The 15,751-nt window shown below is 52.8% G+C and overlaps 1 protein-coding gene across 1 annotated transcript in view; it reads left to right on the top strand.

Moving 5' to 3' along the window:
- The window catches only part of UNC5B (unc-5 netrin receptor B), a 28,866-nt gene extending 16,226 nt beyond the window's left edge, over positions 1-12,640 (top strand). The window contains exons 2-17 of the mRNA XM_010714303.2: positions 271-492; positions 3,601-3,744; positions 5,401-5,504; positions 6,058-6,238; positions 6,549-6,716; positions 6,898-7,062; positions 7,636-7,668; positions 8,393-8,587; positions 9,041-9,430; positions 9,525-9,612; positions 9,691-9,859; positions 9,972-10,205; positions 10,820-10,969; positions 11,189-11,353; positions 11,445-11,623; positions 12,075-12,640. Of these exons, the coding sequence (XP_010712605.1) occupies positions 271-492; positions 3,601-3,744; positions 5,401-5,504; positions 6,058-6,238; positions 6,549-6,716; positions 6,898-7,062; positions 7,636-7,668; positions 8,393-8,587; positions 9,041-9,430; positions 9,525-9,612; positions 9,691-9,859; positions 9,972-10,205; positions 10,820-10,969; positions 11,189-11,353; positions 11,445-11,623; positions 12,075-12,240 (2,753 nt within the window). The 3' untranslated portion in view covers positions 12,241-12,640. The remainder of the gene's footprint in view (positions 1-270; positions 493-3,600; positions 3,745-5,400; positions 5,505-6,057; positions 6,239-6,548; positions 6,717-6,897; positions 7,063-7,635; positions 7,669-8,392; positions 8,588-9,040; positions 9,431-9,524; positions 9,613-9,690; positions 9,860-9,971; positions 10,206-10,819; positions 10,970-11,188; positions 11,354-11,444; positions 11,624-12,074) is intronic.
- The last annotated feature ends 3,111 nt before the right edge of the window (positions 12,641-15,751 follow it).

Raw genomic sequence — 15,751 nt, 5'->3', positions numbered from 1 at the left:
TTTTGTTTGTTTTTTTCTCACTCACTGATTTTTGCTTGTGAGGCAGCTTGGCCATCTCATTTCCTCAGCGTGTCGGGTTTTTCTCCTCCTCCCTCTCTCACACTTCACCCGGCTTCCCAGGTCCTCTGCTCCTCCTCCTCTCTGGCGGCGTTGCTCTGGGCTGGTGCTGTTTGTTAGCACATGGCGGTGCGTGGCATTGAGGATCAAAGGACACGGACTAGCGGTGGGACTGGGTAGGTGGGAGCTGATGGCCACTCTCTGTCCTTGCAGGGCTGGAGTACAGCGAGGTGCTGCCCGACTCCTTCCCGTCGGCGCCGGCAGAGACGCTGCCCCACTTCTTGCGGGAGCCGCAGGATGCCTACATCGTCAAGAACAAGCCTGTGGAGCTGGTCTGTAGGGCCAACCCTGCCACTCAAATCTACTTCAAGTGCAACGGGGAGTGGGTAAACCAGAACGACCACGTCACCACTGAGAGCCTAGATGAGGTCACAGGTGAGCACATCCTTTGCCCATCCCCTTTATTTTTTCCAAGCGTTTCTCTACCACACTTATGTTAGAGCATAGCATGCCAACATGGAGACCTTCCCAGTCTTTGCTCCTTTCCAGGTTTCTTTCTCCCATTATGTGTCCGTGCTGCAGGCTATTTTCCTCCAACTGGTCTCTTCCTGATTAATTTTGTCATTCCCAGGTGGCTGCAGCCTCCTGAAACCACTTTGATGTGTTTTCCACCTCCTCACTCTGTGCACAACTTTTCTCCCATTCCATACCACAAGTGAAAGAGGAGCGTCCCTCCAAGCCCATGAATGAGATGGGCCCCAGCACATACTTTAGCTGAACCCCATAGAGAAGCAATTTATTGACCAGTTGAGTCTTGGAACAGGTCTTCCAAACCCCAGCTACAGGAAGAGCTCTGAGGAGTTGGCCAGCTTGTTGGAGAGGTGATAAATAGCCAGGCCATGGGATGGAGGGCTCCTGTTTGTTGTGGCTGTGTGCTGTCAGCGGGGTCCCACTGACCAAGATGGGAGATGGCCCGTGGAGAAAAGTTGATGGAAAATGAGCGCCCACAAAATTTCCATTCTAGAAAGTGTGGTGGAAGCCCAGCAGCATATTCAGAAATGGGAATAATCCCACAACTTGCTATTGCATCGTTTGATAAATCCATGGGGCTTCCTTATCAGTTTATTAACCCCATCCCTTGCAAGATAAAACCAAGTGAGAAGGATTTCACAAGCTGGCAGCAAACGTGACTACGGGCGGGAGAGGAGGGATCAAAGAGCTTGGAGGGTTGCTTTTAGTGAAGTGGGGTTGTGAGGCCATTCCAAATAAAGCTGGGTCACGTGCACAATTACCCTTTGGCAGGTTGCAGCGTCAATGTGTTTAGTGCTTCTGGGAAGGAAATGCTTTCCTACAAAATGCCTCATCAATACGTAGGCAATCCTCATTGCCACTGGGTATGGTAAAGGCTGGCAGCTTAGTCAGACTCACAGAAGGATTAGATATGTAATGTTTAGATATTTAATGGGTAATGAAAACTGGTAGGGTGCGAAGAGAGCTGAGCTCTCCTGTGCCTCGGCGGACAGATCTGAAACAGAGAGGAAAGAAGAAGGTGTGTTGCACATGTTTCAGTGAGTCCCTCAGCATCTTCCCCATCTTCCCTGGCTATTCACCATATCTCAGCCAGCTCCATGCCTGGTCACCGAGCAGATCCCATTCCATCCCAAGTGTGGGGCTTGCTCTCACCACGTTGAGTTTCATGAGCCTCTCTGTGCTTCCAGTTCCGGCTCGATAAAGCCGTGCTGCACTGCTCCACCTTTGGAAGGATGATCGAAAGCACACAGGAAGGCTAGTTTATTTAATTAGGAGCAGAGCTATCAGCGGGGATATTGAGCAAGCATGGGCTGGCAGGAGCCTGGGGCTTGCTGCCTTCTCCCCATTCACCCTCCCATCATGGGAAGGCGCCTCTAAGGGCGCTGCAAGCCCCACAGGACCACGAGGGTGGTGAGGCTGAGGGTGTGAGGACAAGCTGCTCTAGGGCAAATTGGTGCCCACCAGTGACTGAGGGGCTGTTTATTTTTAGCGTCCAACTGGGTAAAGGCAAAGATGCAGGTGCTAAGGGGAAGAACATGGGTGAGCAAAGCTGGAGAATCCAGCCTTGAGATGGCAGAAGGCTTTCAATGCAGTGTGAGCTTGCCTATTTCTTATAGGGAAATTCTAGGGGCTCATTTGCCATTGGCTTTTCTCCATGGTGTAGCTCTGGGCCAGCATGTGAGCAGTTTTGGGGAGGAAACCACGCGCATCCTTCATGCAGACTTCAAAAATTATATTGCTGCTCTCAGTGCAAACCTGGCAATAACTACAGCGTGGAGGTGATGTCGTGCATGTAAAAAATATTCAGGCTTGGAAATATCTGCCTTGGAGCTGGAACCAAAACAGGTTGTTGAAGATCTGCATGTGCAGTGCCTGCTGTTGTTGAGGGATGCTGCTGCGAAGGGCACAGAGGGAGGTGGCCATGATGCAATGGGTGAGTGCTGCCAGGTGTCTGCAATTCTCAGGTGCCCTCAGTTAAAAACCTAGAAAAGAGGCTTCTAAAGAGAATGAACTTTTAAGATGATGTGTCTAGCTCTGTAGAGCTGTGACTGCATCGGATGCAAAGCATCTCATGTGGAAGAAAGCAAAAATAGGCCAAGTCGGAGAGGATAATTCAGCCAGATGAATAGGGACCGTCCATAAAAGCAGCCATGTCTTGCTGCGTGTAAGCCAGTTAAATAGGCACTCTGTGGTTCGTAAGCTTATCCTACACTTTTGGACGGAGAGCATCTTTGCTCTCAGTGCTTATAGAGGCAGCATAGCTCCTCACCACGTGTCCCATCCCACCTGGCTGGGGCTTGCAGACAAGATGTGAGGTTTCAGGGCATCCCTTTGGAGATCAGCTTCTTTTGAGAGCCGACCTCCAAAGGTCAGTTTTTCAGAAGCACTTGGCCCAAGTGCCTTTTGTTCTTTGCTTTTTTTTTTTTTTTTTTTCCGTTGCTGGCAAAACAAGCAATATTTCCTTGTTCGTCAGCGATGCCACAGGAAGGCAGCAGGGAGACAGTAATTGCTCCTCACAGTGCTGGAAGCAGGCTCACAGAATTACAGCTGGGGAGTATGCGGCTCTGTGTGGTGGTGAACTCAGGCCCCTTTTATAAATAGCAGCTCTGAGTTTTATCCGGGGACATAGATGTGCTGGGCAAGCAGCAGAGCAGCCAGGAGGGGACAGAAGGTTTGAAAGAAATGGAGCGTAGAGTGTTGTAGTGTGTACTTCTCCTCTTGTCCCATTCCTCTCTCCCACTGGCAATGACCCCATCACCATTGGCTGATAAGCATCAAACTCTTGCTGAAACCTCAACATCCTCAGATGTGGGTTTTCCAGCTCCCTGCAGACCGTGTCCTGGCTGTTTGGTGTCACCCGTGTCGTCATCGCATCCATTCCGCAGCCTTGAAGGATATCACGTTATGGAAGCCACCACAGCCCATGGGATGCCTATAGCCCCATCCTGCAGCCCCAAACCCTACATCCACATCCCTTCCTCCTGTCTGACACCGTCTGTCTGTCCCTTACAGGGCTGCTGGTGCGGGAGGTGCAGATCGAGGTGTCCCGGCAGCAGGTGGAGGAGCTCTTTGGCTTGGAGGATTACTGGTGCCAGTGCGTGGCCTGGAGCTCCGCGGGCACCACGAAGAGCCGCAGGGCGTACGTCCGCATCGCGTGTAAGTGCTCAGTGCACACGGTGCATCGTTCCCTTTTGAGGTCACGGGTGGCTTTTGGAGCTTAAATAAATGCCTCTCACACCTTCTTTTCCTCTTTTGGCACTATAAGGAGTTTCCAAATGGTTCAAACCATTGATTTACAAATTGCAAAGCCCTTGGGGTTGTGACCCTGCATCCCATGTTGCACATTTGGATGGACTGAAGGTGGGCAACACAGGCCTGGCTGCAAGATGCTGCTCTCAGTCACGGCACAGCTCTGTGTGTGGGCACCGTGCTTACCTGCTGTGGCACCAGCTGGGTTAATGCCTCAGCACTCCGCAGCCTGCTCAGCTCTTCCCAGTGCTTTATTATCCTTAATAACCCGATGGTTAGCACCTTGTGCTTTTTCCTGAATCAGCGGCTCCACGTCCCTGGAGTCCCTGCTGTCATATGTCACTTCTCTAAGCTGCTGTTTGTGGGTGTCAGCCTGATTAAGGATGAGTTAATCAGGCTGTTACCCGGCTGAATTTGCTCTCTTAGCAAATGATATGGCAAAGCTATGGGAGAATGGCCAGGCTTCCCAAGTGGTAAACAGATTTTGCTATTAGAGGGCTAATAATCCCACGTCATCCAAAATGGAGGTGAATCAGCTGCATTGCTGACGTCCCCAAAGGATTTGGACTCAGCAAAGAAAATGTTGCCCACTGAAGGGCTGGCTGCCGAGGAGGCCCTTTTGTCCCCAGTGGGGACAAGCTCTCAGCCAGAAGTTAGGTGTTTCTTGCAGAGAAGCGGTCACAGAATCATAGAACTTGGTTTGGAAGGAACCTTAAAGCCCACCCAGCTCCAATCCTCCTGCTATGGGCTGGGTGCCACCCACCAGATCAGGCTGCCCAGGGCCCCATCCAACCTGGCCTTGAATGATGAAATGAAATAGATCATTTTAAGACATCTACTCTCCCATCCCCAGCATCTTGTGACCTGAGATCTCTGGTCTTGGCAGTTTGTGCCATCCTGTAAATCAGCATCATTTTCTAATGCTATCCATGAAATTCCTGCTAACGAGCTGTTAGGACTTCATTCCCTACCAGTTTCTCCACACCTGGTTGTTTGCATCAAAGCCTGCATGACACTGCCCAGCATCTCCATGCCACGTACAGCTGGAAATATGAGCTCCCTTGCAGTGAGGATTGCATCATGGGCCTCATGCACAGCGTGGCCTGTATTTAGGGTATGCTGGCAGCCCGTGTTGATAAGGCATGGGTTCACTGTGCTATGCTTTGCCACACCATGTGTTCCCTGCAAAGGCACGGGGTGGGCAGCTCCTGCATTCACAGTGTTCCAGCTCTTGAGGGCTGGGTGCTGGAGCAGAGAGTTGCAGCACCACCTAGTGATATATGGGTGCTCCTGCTCCTTTTGTGGAGCAGCATCCTGCCACGTCCCTGTGGCCCTGAAATATGGGAAATCACTGTGGCCCCCATTCTCCCAAGATACACTGAATCACAGAATCATTAAAGTTGGGAAGGATCACTAAGGCCATCTCATCCAACCATATACCCATTGTATTTTGCTCTGCACTTCTCTGTGTGTGTGTGCTGAGGTTATGCTCTCTCTCTCCAAGGTTTTATGGAGTGCCCAGTTTCTGCAGCACACTGCTAACCACTATCTTTCTCCCTCCAGACCTGCGGAAGAACTTTGACCAGGAGCCACTGGGCAAGGAAGTGCCACTGGAGCAGGAGGTGCTGCTGCAGTGCCGGCCACCCGAGGGGGTGCCACAGGCAGAGGTGAGTGGGTACAGGGCTCCCAGAACCCAGCCAGCCCTGAGGCAGCCCTAAAAGTGCCATGAGATGGAGTACATCGTGGCAGATGCCCACCAAGCCTTTAGACCTGGGAGCATTGGTGATGGTCGCAACATCCCAACCTTGGTGATGTTTGCCCTTGCTGGTGCCCACACCCAATGATGGTATCAGCTCACACCCATCCCAAACGACCTAATTAAGCACAGCCCACAAACTAATGGGCAACCATGCAATTTGGTGCTGCACCCCGCTTTGTCACTCAGGGGTGAAGCAACCTGCCTGGGGTCAGCCAGTGCTGGGGTGTCCAGATGTCTTGCTTGGCTCATGCGTCCCACTGGCATGGAGAGATTCCAGCAAGCATTCAGGTGGTTGTATCCTGGCTTAACTTTGTGTTCTTTAGAGACCATCCTAGTGGGGAGCATGTGGAATGGGTGTTTCCACTAAAACTTGTGTTATATTCTACCTGCCCGAGTTCCCCTTTGGCTTAACCACCATCTTGCCCCACGTCCTTACCCCTTCCCACCCTTTCCCTCGCCAGGTGGAGTGGCTAAGGAATGAGGATGTCATTGATCCCACCCAGGACACCAACTTTCTCATCACCATCGATCACAACCTCATCATCAAGCAGGCCCGGCTCTTGGACACTGCTAATTACACCTGCATGGCCAAGAACATCGTAGCCAAGCGCCGGAGCACCACAGCTGCTGTTATTGTCTACGGTACTGGTTCTTGCTTTTGGGAAGGGGCCATGTCTGCGAGCAGAGGGGACTGTGGGCCCTTCTTGGAAGTGGTAGGAGGGAACTGCACTGGGCATTGCATTGTGAGGCAGTGACCAAGGCCTGCAGAACTGGCATGTCTACCAGTTCATTAGGAGATGTTATTAGGTTGTTCCTATGTTTGGGTATCTGCAAGCATTCCCAGTTGGAAGTGGGACCATCTGAGCCTTTGCTGCCAAAACGGGGTCTTGTTACTGCATTGCTCTGGCTTTGCACATCACTTACTTGTTCCCCTGGCCGTCTCATCCTGCAGTGAATGGTGGCTGGTCCACCTGGTCCGAGTGGTCTCCTTGCAACAACCGCTGTGGCCGGGGCTGGCAGAAGCGCACCCGGACGTGCACCAACCCCGCCCCACTCAATGGAGGCTCCTTCTGCGATGGGCAGCCCTTCCAGAAAATAACCTGCACCACGCTCTGCCCAGGTAAGTGGGTCACAAACCTGCTCTCCTACCCCAGCTGAATGCTCCATTCGCACTCCTCATGGAGATGCCGTCGGGGTTGGGGTTCGCATCTCCACGGAGGTCACCCTTAGATGGGTGCGGGCACCTTCCTGCTGTCGGGAGTCGTGTCTCCAGCAGCGTGTCTGTGTTTGGTGACCTGCAGTGGATGGCGCATGGACGGAGTGGAGCAAGTGGTCAGCATGCAGCACTGAGTGCACCCACTGGCGCAGCCGCGAGTGCTCTGCGCCAGCTCCGCGCAACGGTGGCAAGGATTGCAGCGGTGGGCTGCTCGACTCCAAGAACTGCACCGACGGGCTCTGCCTGCACAGTGAGTGTGCTGCACTGAAAGAAATGTTGACCTAGAGCTAGCTGTCAGCTGGTGCTAAGGTTTGGGGGATTTCTGGTGGCTGCTGCGGGATCTCGCTGTCCGACAGGGTGCTAGGTTTGGGGTCTGTGCTGAAGTAATGCTGGTTGTTGGCAGTGGAGGTGATCCACTTGGTTTCCTTAGCCCCACTGTGAAAATGTCAGTGCTCAGCAAGAGCTCTGGAGCAGCAGCAGCTAGCATCCAGGTTTATAGGGAAAAAGCAGCACTAGTGGTGTGTGCTGCACTGCAAGCTGGCTCACTGAAGGCTAATGCTGCCACCTACTGCTGTGTGACACCAATTTCCCCTTTCTCAGCTCTGAAAGCTTCCTGCTCCAGCATTAGATCAGGGGTTTGGGGCATGTGTCCCAGACAGTGGAAATTTGGCAGTGGGAATGATGAAGGCATGGTGGCAGCAGAGCCACCTGCAGAGCTGCCCCGTGTCCCCACACCCTGCCCAGCTGTGCCTGCCTTTTGTGTCATTCCACCCCCATCATGCCATCTTCACCTTTTGTTTTCTAACTTTGTTTTTCCTAACAGATAAAAGAGTTCTAAGCGAACCCAAAAGCCACCGTAAGTGCTCATTTCATGGCCATTTGATTTCTTTTGCACTGCATCGCTTTGGTTTCACTCCTGGCAGGGCTCTGCGTTGTCTGCTAGGGAAGGACAGGGTGGGAAGAGGAAACAATTAAAACCTGCCTCACAACTCTTATGTGCATTAAATCACACGCTGTGCTTGAGAAGCTACAATGATGACTTTGCTTTCTTGCTCTGCTCCTGTCCCCCTTTTGCTGCTGGCTGCATGCAGTTCTTGGGTAGAGCATGATGCGCCTGGTGTCACTCCACCAAAGATGCTCCAAGCATTGTCACTCTAACCAAGGACACCCTTCCTCGAGCTGGGAGCCCCGGAGTTATTTTTTTAATATCAACTCATCCCAAGTTTGACACTGGTGGGTGAGGGGGTGAATCCTTCCTTCTGGCCCACAGCTTCCCTGTTCATCCCTCTCCTTTCTGGGCAGATTTCTTCCTCTGTCCCCTATCCAAGATATGCCAAGTATTTAAAGATCAAGAGGCCCTTTGGTAGGGTAAGGGGTGGTGGGGATGCTGAGGGCTGTCTGTATAGATGTCACGACGCTTGCTCTTTCCAGGTGAATTAGCTTGGATACATATATATGGTGTGCACATAGGTATAATGTTCACTCCTCAGGGCTATCTGTTAGGATAGTAGGGTTGATGACTTTGAGCTGAAGCTGAATAAACCTAATGTTTCAACCATGATTTCTCTCCTCCCTCCCAGTGCTGGAGGCCACGGGTGATGTAGCCCTGTATGCTGGACTGGTGGTGGCCATTTTCGTCTTCATTGTCATCCTCATGGCTGTGGGGGTGGTGGTGTATCGGAGGAGGTGCCGGGACTTTGACACCGACATCACAGACTCATCAGCTGCCCTGACTGGAGGCTTCCACCCAGTCAACTTCAAGACTGCCCGGCACGGTGAGAGATTATATCAGAACATCATGGAATGGTTTGAGTTGGAAGGTACCTCAAAACCCAACCAGCCCCAACCCCCACCATGGGCTGGTTGCTCTCCACCAGATCAGGGCCCCATCCATGGCCTTGGACACCTCCAGGGATGGGCACCCACTGCTTCTCTGGGCAGCAGTGCCAGCTCCTCATCACCTTCTGAGTTAAAAAGTTTAATCCCCAAGCTGAAGCCAAGGTTGAATCTGGCTGCAGGTCATAGAAATGTAAAGAACAGGGTCCTGGTGAACTTCCAGCCTGGCTTTAGGGGAACTTGCTGATGTATGAAAGCCAAGGGCTCTGTGTTGGTGTGTGCAGCTGTAGTCCTGCGCTGTGCTCATTCACCATGTGCTGGTTGAGGAGGGATTTTCACGAGCATCCCCCAGTTAAGAAGCAGTTTTCCATTCTCATTGTTTTTTCCCACAGACAACCCCCAGTTACTGCACCCCTCCATGCAGCCGGACCTGACGGCCAACGCAGGAGTGTACCGGGGCCCCATGTACGCCCTGCAGGACTCCTCCGACAAGATCCCCATGACCAACTCCCCCTTGCTCGACCCACTCCCCAACCTCAAGATCAAGGTCTACAACTCCTCCACCACCTCCTCTTCGCCTGGGCTGCACGATGGGACAGATTTGCTGGGGGGAGTTCCTGCTGCCGGCACCTTCCCAGGGGACAGTGGCAGCCAATTTGTGAACATGCGGAGCAAAGCCCAGCAGGGCTCCCAGCACCTCCTTAGTCTGCCTCGGGAACATGGCACCAGTGCCAGTGGGACTTTCAGCTACCTGGGGGGAAGGCTAACCATCCCCGGCACTGGTAAGCCCCACGCTGGGGAAAAATGTGTTTGGGTGTAAGATAAGCAAAGGATTGTTCCCTCATTTGGGGCCTAATGCTGTGTGTGCTGCACTAGGGGTGAGCCTGCTGGTACCACATGGAGCCATCCCGCAGGGAAAGTTCTACGAAATGTACCTGGTCATCAACAAGGCAGAGAGCAGCCTGTAAGTCACACTGCCTGCCCTCTGCATTCGTCACTTGGCTGTGGGTCTCCCTGTCCAACCGGTGTCCCCTGTCCCCAGCTTGCCCTCCGAGGGCACGCAGACGGTGCTGAGCCCGGCGGTGACCTGCGGACCCACCGGCCTGCTGCTGTGCCGCCCTGTTGTCCTCACCATTCCTCACTGTGCGGATGTCAGCTCCTCGGACTGGATCTTCCAGCTGAAAACACAGTCTCACCAGGGGAACTGGGAGGTAAGGTGTGAGCCCAGCCCTGCGGCCAGCCACGACCCCAAGTGCTGTGGGACACAACATCCGCCAAGCAAAAGGCTGACCCTAAGCTTTTGTTTCCATCTCTCCCTTGTAGGAAGTGGTGACCCTGGATGAGGAGACCCTCAATACCCCCTGCTACTGCCAGCTGGAAGCCAAGTCCTGCCACGTCCTGCTAGACCAGCTGGGTACCTACGTTTTTGTGGGCGAGTCCTACTCCAGGTCGGCAATCAAGAGGCTTCAGTTGGCCATCTTTGCCCCTGCCATCTGCACCTCCCTGGAGTACAGCCTTAAGGTCTACTGCCTGGAGGACACGCCAGATGCACTGAAGGTACTGCAGGGACCTCGCCACAGAATCATAGAAAGGCTTAGGCTGAAAGGGACCTTAGAGGTCACTTGAGTTCCAACTCCTGCCATGGGTTGGCTGTCCCCCAGCAGCTCGAGCTGCCCAGGGCCACATCCATGGTCTTGGGCACCTCCAGGGATGGGGCACCCACAGCTCTATTAGACCATATAAATAGTTGCTTCCCTTGCTTATAAGTGCCTTTCAAGTACTGGAAGGGCTTCATTGAGGTCTCCCTGGAACCTTTTTTCTCCAGACTGAACAAGCCCAGCTCCCTCAACTTTTCTTCATAGGAGAGGTGCTCCAGCCTTTGATCATCTATGTAGCCCTTCTGTGGACCTGCTCCAACAGCTCCACATCCCTCCTGTACTGGGGGCCCCAGGCCAGTGGTGCTGCATGGGCCACCACTGGTGCGGTGGTTGTTTAATTCCCTGTGCCTTGTTCTGCCACATCAGGATTGCTCTAGTGCCTCTAGGTGGAGGTGTAGGCAGCACTGTGCTTCTTGGCTTTTGTTCAAGTTCACAAATCTAAGCTGAAGGTTCGACTGGGAGTGGGGTGAGTCGGGCTCCTGAGGCTGATGCCACCTGTCCTGCTATGCACAGGAGGTGCTGGAGCTGGAACGGACTCTGGGCGGTTACCTGCTGGAGGAGCCCAAGCCCCTGCCCTTCAAGGACAGCTACCACAACCTGCGTCTCTCCATCCACGACATCCCCCACTCATTGTGGAGAAGCAAGCTGCTGGCCAAGTACCAGGTGAGGAGCCACCTGGGATCCCCAGGGTGGTGAGCATTAGCTGCTCTTGTATTATTTCTAGGATTCACTCCTGAAAGGATGGAAGAGGAAGGGGGTCTGTTTTTCTTTCCTGGTGGGATGCTGTTTGGGGAGGGTCTCTCTTTCCCACTTCATCCCCATAAGATGGCTGGAGGAGATGGGATTTCCCCTTGGCTGAGCCCATGCTTTGGTGCCCTTCAGGAAATCCCCTTCTACCACATCTGGAGCGGCAGCCAGCGAGCCCTGCACTGCACTTTCACACTGGAGAGGTACAGCCAGGCCTCCACCGAGCTCACCTGCAAGATTTGCGTCCGGCAGGTGGAAGGGGAAGGGCAGATCTTCCAACTCCATGTCACGCTGGGAGAGGTGAGCTGGAGGGGGACAGCCAAGGGATGCGCAGGCAGAGACTGGGGCTCCTCCCAACCCTCTGCTCAAAAATCTCCCTTTCCCCTCACAGCATGCCAACTCCTTCAACACCCTCCACTCACACAGCAGCAGTGCCCCCACCACTCAGCTGGGACCCTACGCCTTCAAAATCCCCCTCTCCATTCGGCAGAAGATCTGCAACAGCCTGGATGCTCCCAACTCCAGGGGGAATGACTGGAGGCTTCTCGCCCAGAAACTTTCCATGGACCGGTGAGTCTCCCGAGCTTGGTCTGTGCTCTGTTCATGCTAGATTTCATCTAGCCAGGTTATATGCATCCACAGAAGCCCACATAGAGATACAGAGATACCTGCTCATAGTTATTTCCATCCATATACACGCACTGTGGTCTGGATCTCTCCTTATTTTGGCCTGGCCCTCGTCCATGCTTGTTATGTTCCCAACTGGGCTCTCCTCTGAGGCCCAAAGGAAGGGAGGGGACATGGTCAATGATTTCAGCGAAACAAAGCTTGCACTGCTTTTGCATGAATGCTGGCTCTGTATAAAAACACAGACAGTGGCTTAAGGGCTTTGGCATTTGCATCATGGCATTCCTATCATGGTTCACACTGCAAAGAAGTTGGCTGCTCCAGCAGCATCCACCCTTCCATCCTCAAAGGATATTGCGCCAACCTGCATTTTCCTTCTACTTCTCCTGTGCAGGTATCTGAACTACTTTGCCACCAAAGCCAGCCCCACTGGGGTGATCCTGGACTTATGGGAAGCCGAGCACCAAGACGATGGCGATCTCAACACCTTGGCCAGTGCCTTAGAAGAGATGGGCAAGAGCGAGATGCTGGTGGTCATGGCCACAGAGGGTGACTGCTGATGGTGCTCCCTTCAGGGGGATGGCGAAGGGGGACCTTCCCCACCACCTGTCCCTGCACGGGGGCTGAATGAGGAAGGGCCGAGGGCCCCGCTTCTCCCTCCCCACGTCACTGTCAGCCTTACGGACCGATCCTCAGCGTTTACAAGCAATTCAAGTGTTACACGGCCTTCCTCCTCCTCTCGGGTGGCATTGGTGATGCTGGAGGAACTGGGGCTTCTCGAGCCGAGGCAGTGGGGGCTTTCCTTCTCCTTTGGGTTCCTTCCCATCTGGTTCTCCTCCTCCTTTGATAGCGTTTCTGCATTGAAGAGATGAGTACAACCTAGGCAAGCAGCTTATTTCTGTCAAAGGCTTCAGACAGCTTCATAAGGCATGTAGGAAAGGAAGAAAAAAGGAAAAAAAACCCGAACAGTTTCTTAGGGAACGCAAATAATTTATTATCCAGATCTTTGTATGAGTCCTTTTTAAAAAAAATATGAAAAAAAAAAAGAAAAGATTTATAAATCTTTTGTGTGTGTATGTCTGTGTGTGTGTGTGTGAGAGAGAGGGAAGAGCACTGTTGTGGTCAGAGTGGCAAAGAGAGATTTAAATGAGCGCTCTTTTGTAGGGAAAGTATGCGGTCGAGCCGAGCAAACCTTGTTTACATGTCCTGGGACCCCAGGAAGTCCGTAGGGTTAAGTGCCTCTATTCCCCTGTGCTTCAGGGTGAGCTGAGACCCTCCCCCAGGTTTTCACCGCGTGTTCCCTTTCCTGGTGGCAGTCCCATGGAGTGGGGGCTGCAGGTGCACAGGAGGGCTGCTGTCCTGCTTCTCTCCATGGCTTTCTGTAAGGAGCAGCACAGCACGGTGCCCCTGTCCCCTTGCTCTTCCTCCATCTCTGGGCTCTGTCTCCATCCCTTGTGGCATCAGCAAGGGATGCCAGATGCATTCATAGATTCTTCCCCCAGAGTAGTTTTGGGGGGAGCTTTTAGGATGACTGCGCCTTCATATAGAGAAATACAAACCAAAGACTTCAGCCCGGCGCTAGGCACAGGCCAAAGTTGTTTTTTTAACAGAAATCCAGATGGTGGAGTTCGTTCCCCAAACAGGGGGGTTTTGGGAGGCAGGTCGGGGGGCAGACCACATCCTCTGGGCTCCCTGGTTTTGGGTCAGTATTTGGCAGGGATGCAGGGAGGAAGGTGTGCGGCTGCGGTCTGCTTTGGGGAGATCCATATGGGGCTGTCCTGCTTCTGCATGAGGACAATGCCTGGGGGTCACTGTGCCATTGCACGTATCAGGGTCGCTGCATGTTTGCACAAAGCCTGCTGGAATTATGGACATGCCCCATGCCACCCAGCATTTTGAAGTGTTGGCTTTGTGTTGGGGTTGGAAAACAATGCCAATGGAGTCCTTAGTTTGCTTTCTTCGGGTTTCTTTTGGTCCTGTGCTGAGTTCTACCTCGCTTCCTTGCTGGTAAGGAAGGGCCAGGCTGGGAGCCGGGCTAAGTGTTCCAGCATGTAAGCAGCCATTGGATTTCCATCCCATTGCACCTCCTTTTTCTCCCTTTTTTCCTGTAGTTGACTTTTTATAACAGTGGAGATGTTGCGTGATGAATGGGAAAGTAATCGTAGGATAACGAGGTTCATCACAAAGATATGGTGTCTCATTGAAGGCTAAACATAGAGATTACCTGCAGGTAGAAGTATTTACTCGGTGATTGTTGTATCTTAGAAAATTGCCTATTAAAGAAAAAAAAAGATTTTTTCAGGTTGGAAGCTTGGGGTGGGAAAACTTCTGGGTGAATCTCTTTGCCACCGAGGAAGGGTTTCCTCTCTCCTTCAGGTTGCATTTCAGCATCCAATCAGCAACACCCCATCCCTTAGCTGAGGGGAAGAAGCAAATCTGGGGAAAAAATGAAGAATTGCTCTAAGGAAGCGGCTGCTGAGATTAAATAGGGCTTCGGCAACTCCTCTGTGGGAGGCGAGCTGCTCTTTTTGGGTGCAGGACAGGGCATGTCTGAATCTCTCTCGCTCTCATTCTCGCTGCCTGCTCCGTGGAGCATGTGGCCGTCCATCTGTCCTTCTTACCCTGTCTGTCTGCATCCGTCTCTCCTCCCTTTGGGGCCATTCAGTGCCAGCCTCGGGGCCGTGGGCCGTGTGGTGCTGGCAGCGTCTGTCTCCATATTTATACGTGCAGGGGATGGGCCTGGGGGCATCCTCTCCATCTGCGTTCTGTTTATTCTGTAAACTAAAGAACTGTAAATAAAGTTTAGCGTTCCTATTGTAACAAATTAATTTTTATGCAATAAATTATATTTCCTAGTCTAATAATTAAAAGGAAAGGAAAAGTAAAGACAGTCTGCTCTCTCTCCTCCTTGTGCATCACTCGCCGGTTGGTTCTCTGGGCTTGACGGTTGCTGGAGCTCTGTCCCTGTGGACCCGGCTGCCTTTGGGACTTCCACATTGGGGAGGGGTTTTGGGGACCCTTTCTCATCATGGCCAATCTTCATCCATCTCATGTGCGTGGAGTTCAACTCAGGATGTCATCCTGAACACTCCAGGTGGTTTTCCCCCCACCTGCTTTTAGTTGGATGCTGTAGGTATGGCACTCCTAAGGGACAACAGCACTCTGCTTTGGCTGCAGCCCTTGGCTACAGTGGCTTGGGGTCACTGTAGGGAATGGCTGCCCTTCTTGTTCTCCTGCAGCATTGGATGTGCTCCTGCTGGAATATTTGGTCCTTTCTTTCCCCTTAGCCCAAAACTGCAGTCGGTGGATTGAATTGACTGGAGCTGACCTGTGGGTCTGCAGCATGGGGCATCTCTCGGGTGTGGGTAATGCTGACTCGAGGGACCATTGTGGCTTTGTTCAGCACAGCCTGGCTTTATTTACCCTGCTCAGTTGTCACGGTCCCTTGTGATCAGAAGCTCTTCTCCAACAGTGGTTCTTTTGACATGATAGACTGCAGCAGGTCAGAAATATCAGACAAATCCCTTGGAGCTGATGGGTTACTGACTCAGAGAGGCTGCGCTGGTTCCTCAGGTGCTTTTCCAGCCTGGTGCATCTATGTGAATGAAAATCCCAAGAAGAAGCCTCTGCAGAGATCCCCCTGCGCTCCTCCAGAGCCTTTCCAGCTCAATGCACCGCCACCGGTGACGCGGGTTGGGCATGAGCTTCTGCACGGCTGCTCGCAAAGAGAAATCATTGTGTGTGTGTGTGTGTCCGTCCCTCGGTGCCACATCTCCAGGGCTCTGCAGCACCTCCAGGGACGGTGACCCCACCACCTCCCTGGGCGGCCTGTGTCACTGCATCACCGCTCTTCCAATGAAGAAATGTGCCTTAATATCCAACACTTGGGAAGGGGTGATGTGCTCAACCTTCGGCGTCTTCCGCCACAACCAAGTCGTGGGGGAAGAAGAGAAAAAAAGGCTGAAAATACGTTTTGAAAAATAGTGGAAACACGTCGGGAACCAAAGAGGGGAAAAAGGAAACAGAGGGGAGGAAGTGATTCTAGCCTCGCCGCCGAGCAGGAGGCGGGCT

The sequence above is a fragment of the Meleagris gallopavo genome, chromosome 8 (genome assembly GCF_000146605.3).
Source record: "Meleagris gallopavo isolate NT-WF06-2002-E0010 breed Aviagen turkey brand Nicholas breeding stock chromosome 8, Turkey_5.1, whole genome shotgun sequence".
NCBI classification, from domain to species: domain Eukaryota; kingdom Metazoa; phylum Chordata; class Aves; order Galliformes; family Phasianidae; genus Meleagris; species Meleagris gallopavo.
Note: the sequence above shows the minus strand (reverse complement) of the source record. Positions and strands in the feature narration are given on the sequence as shown.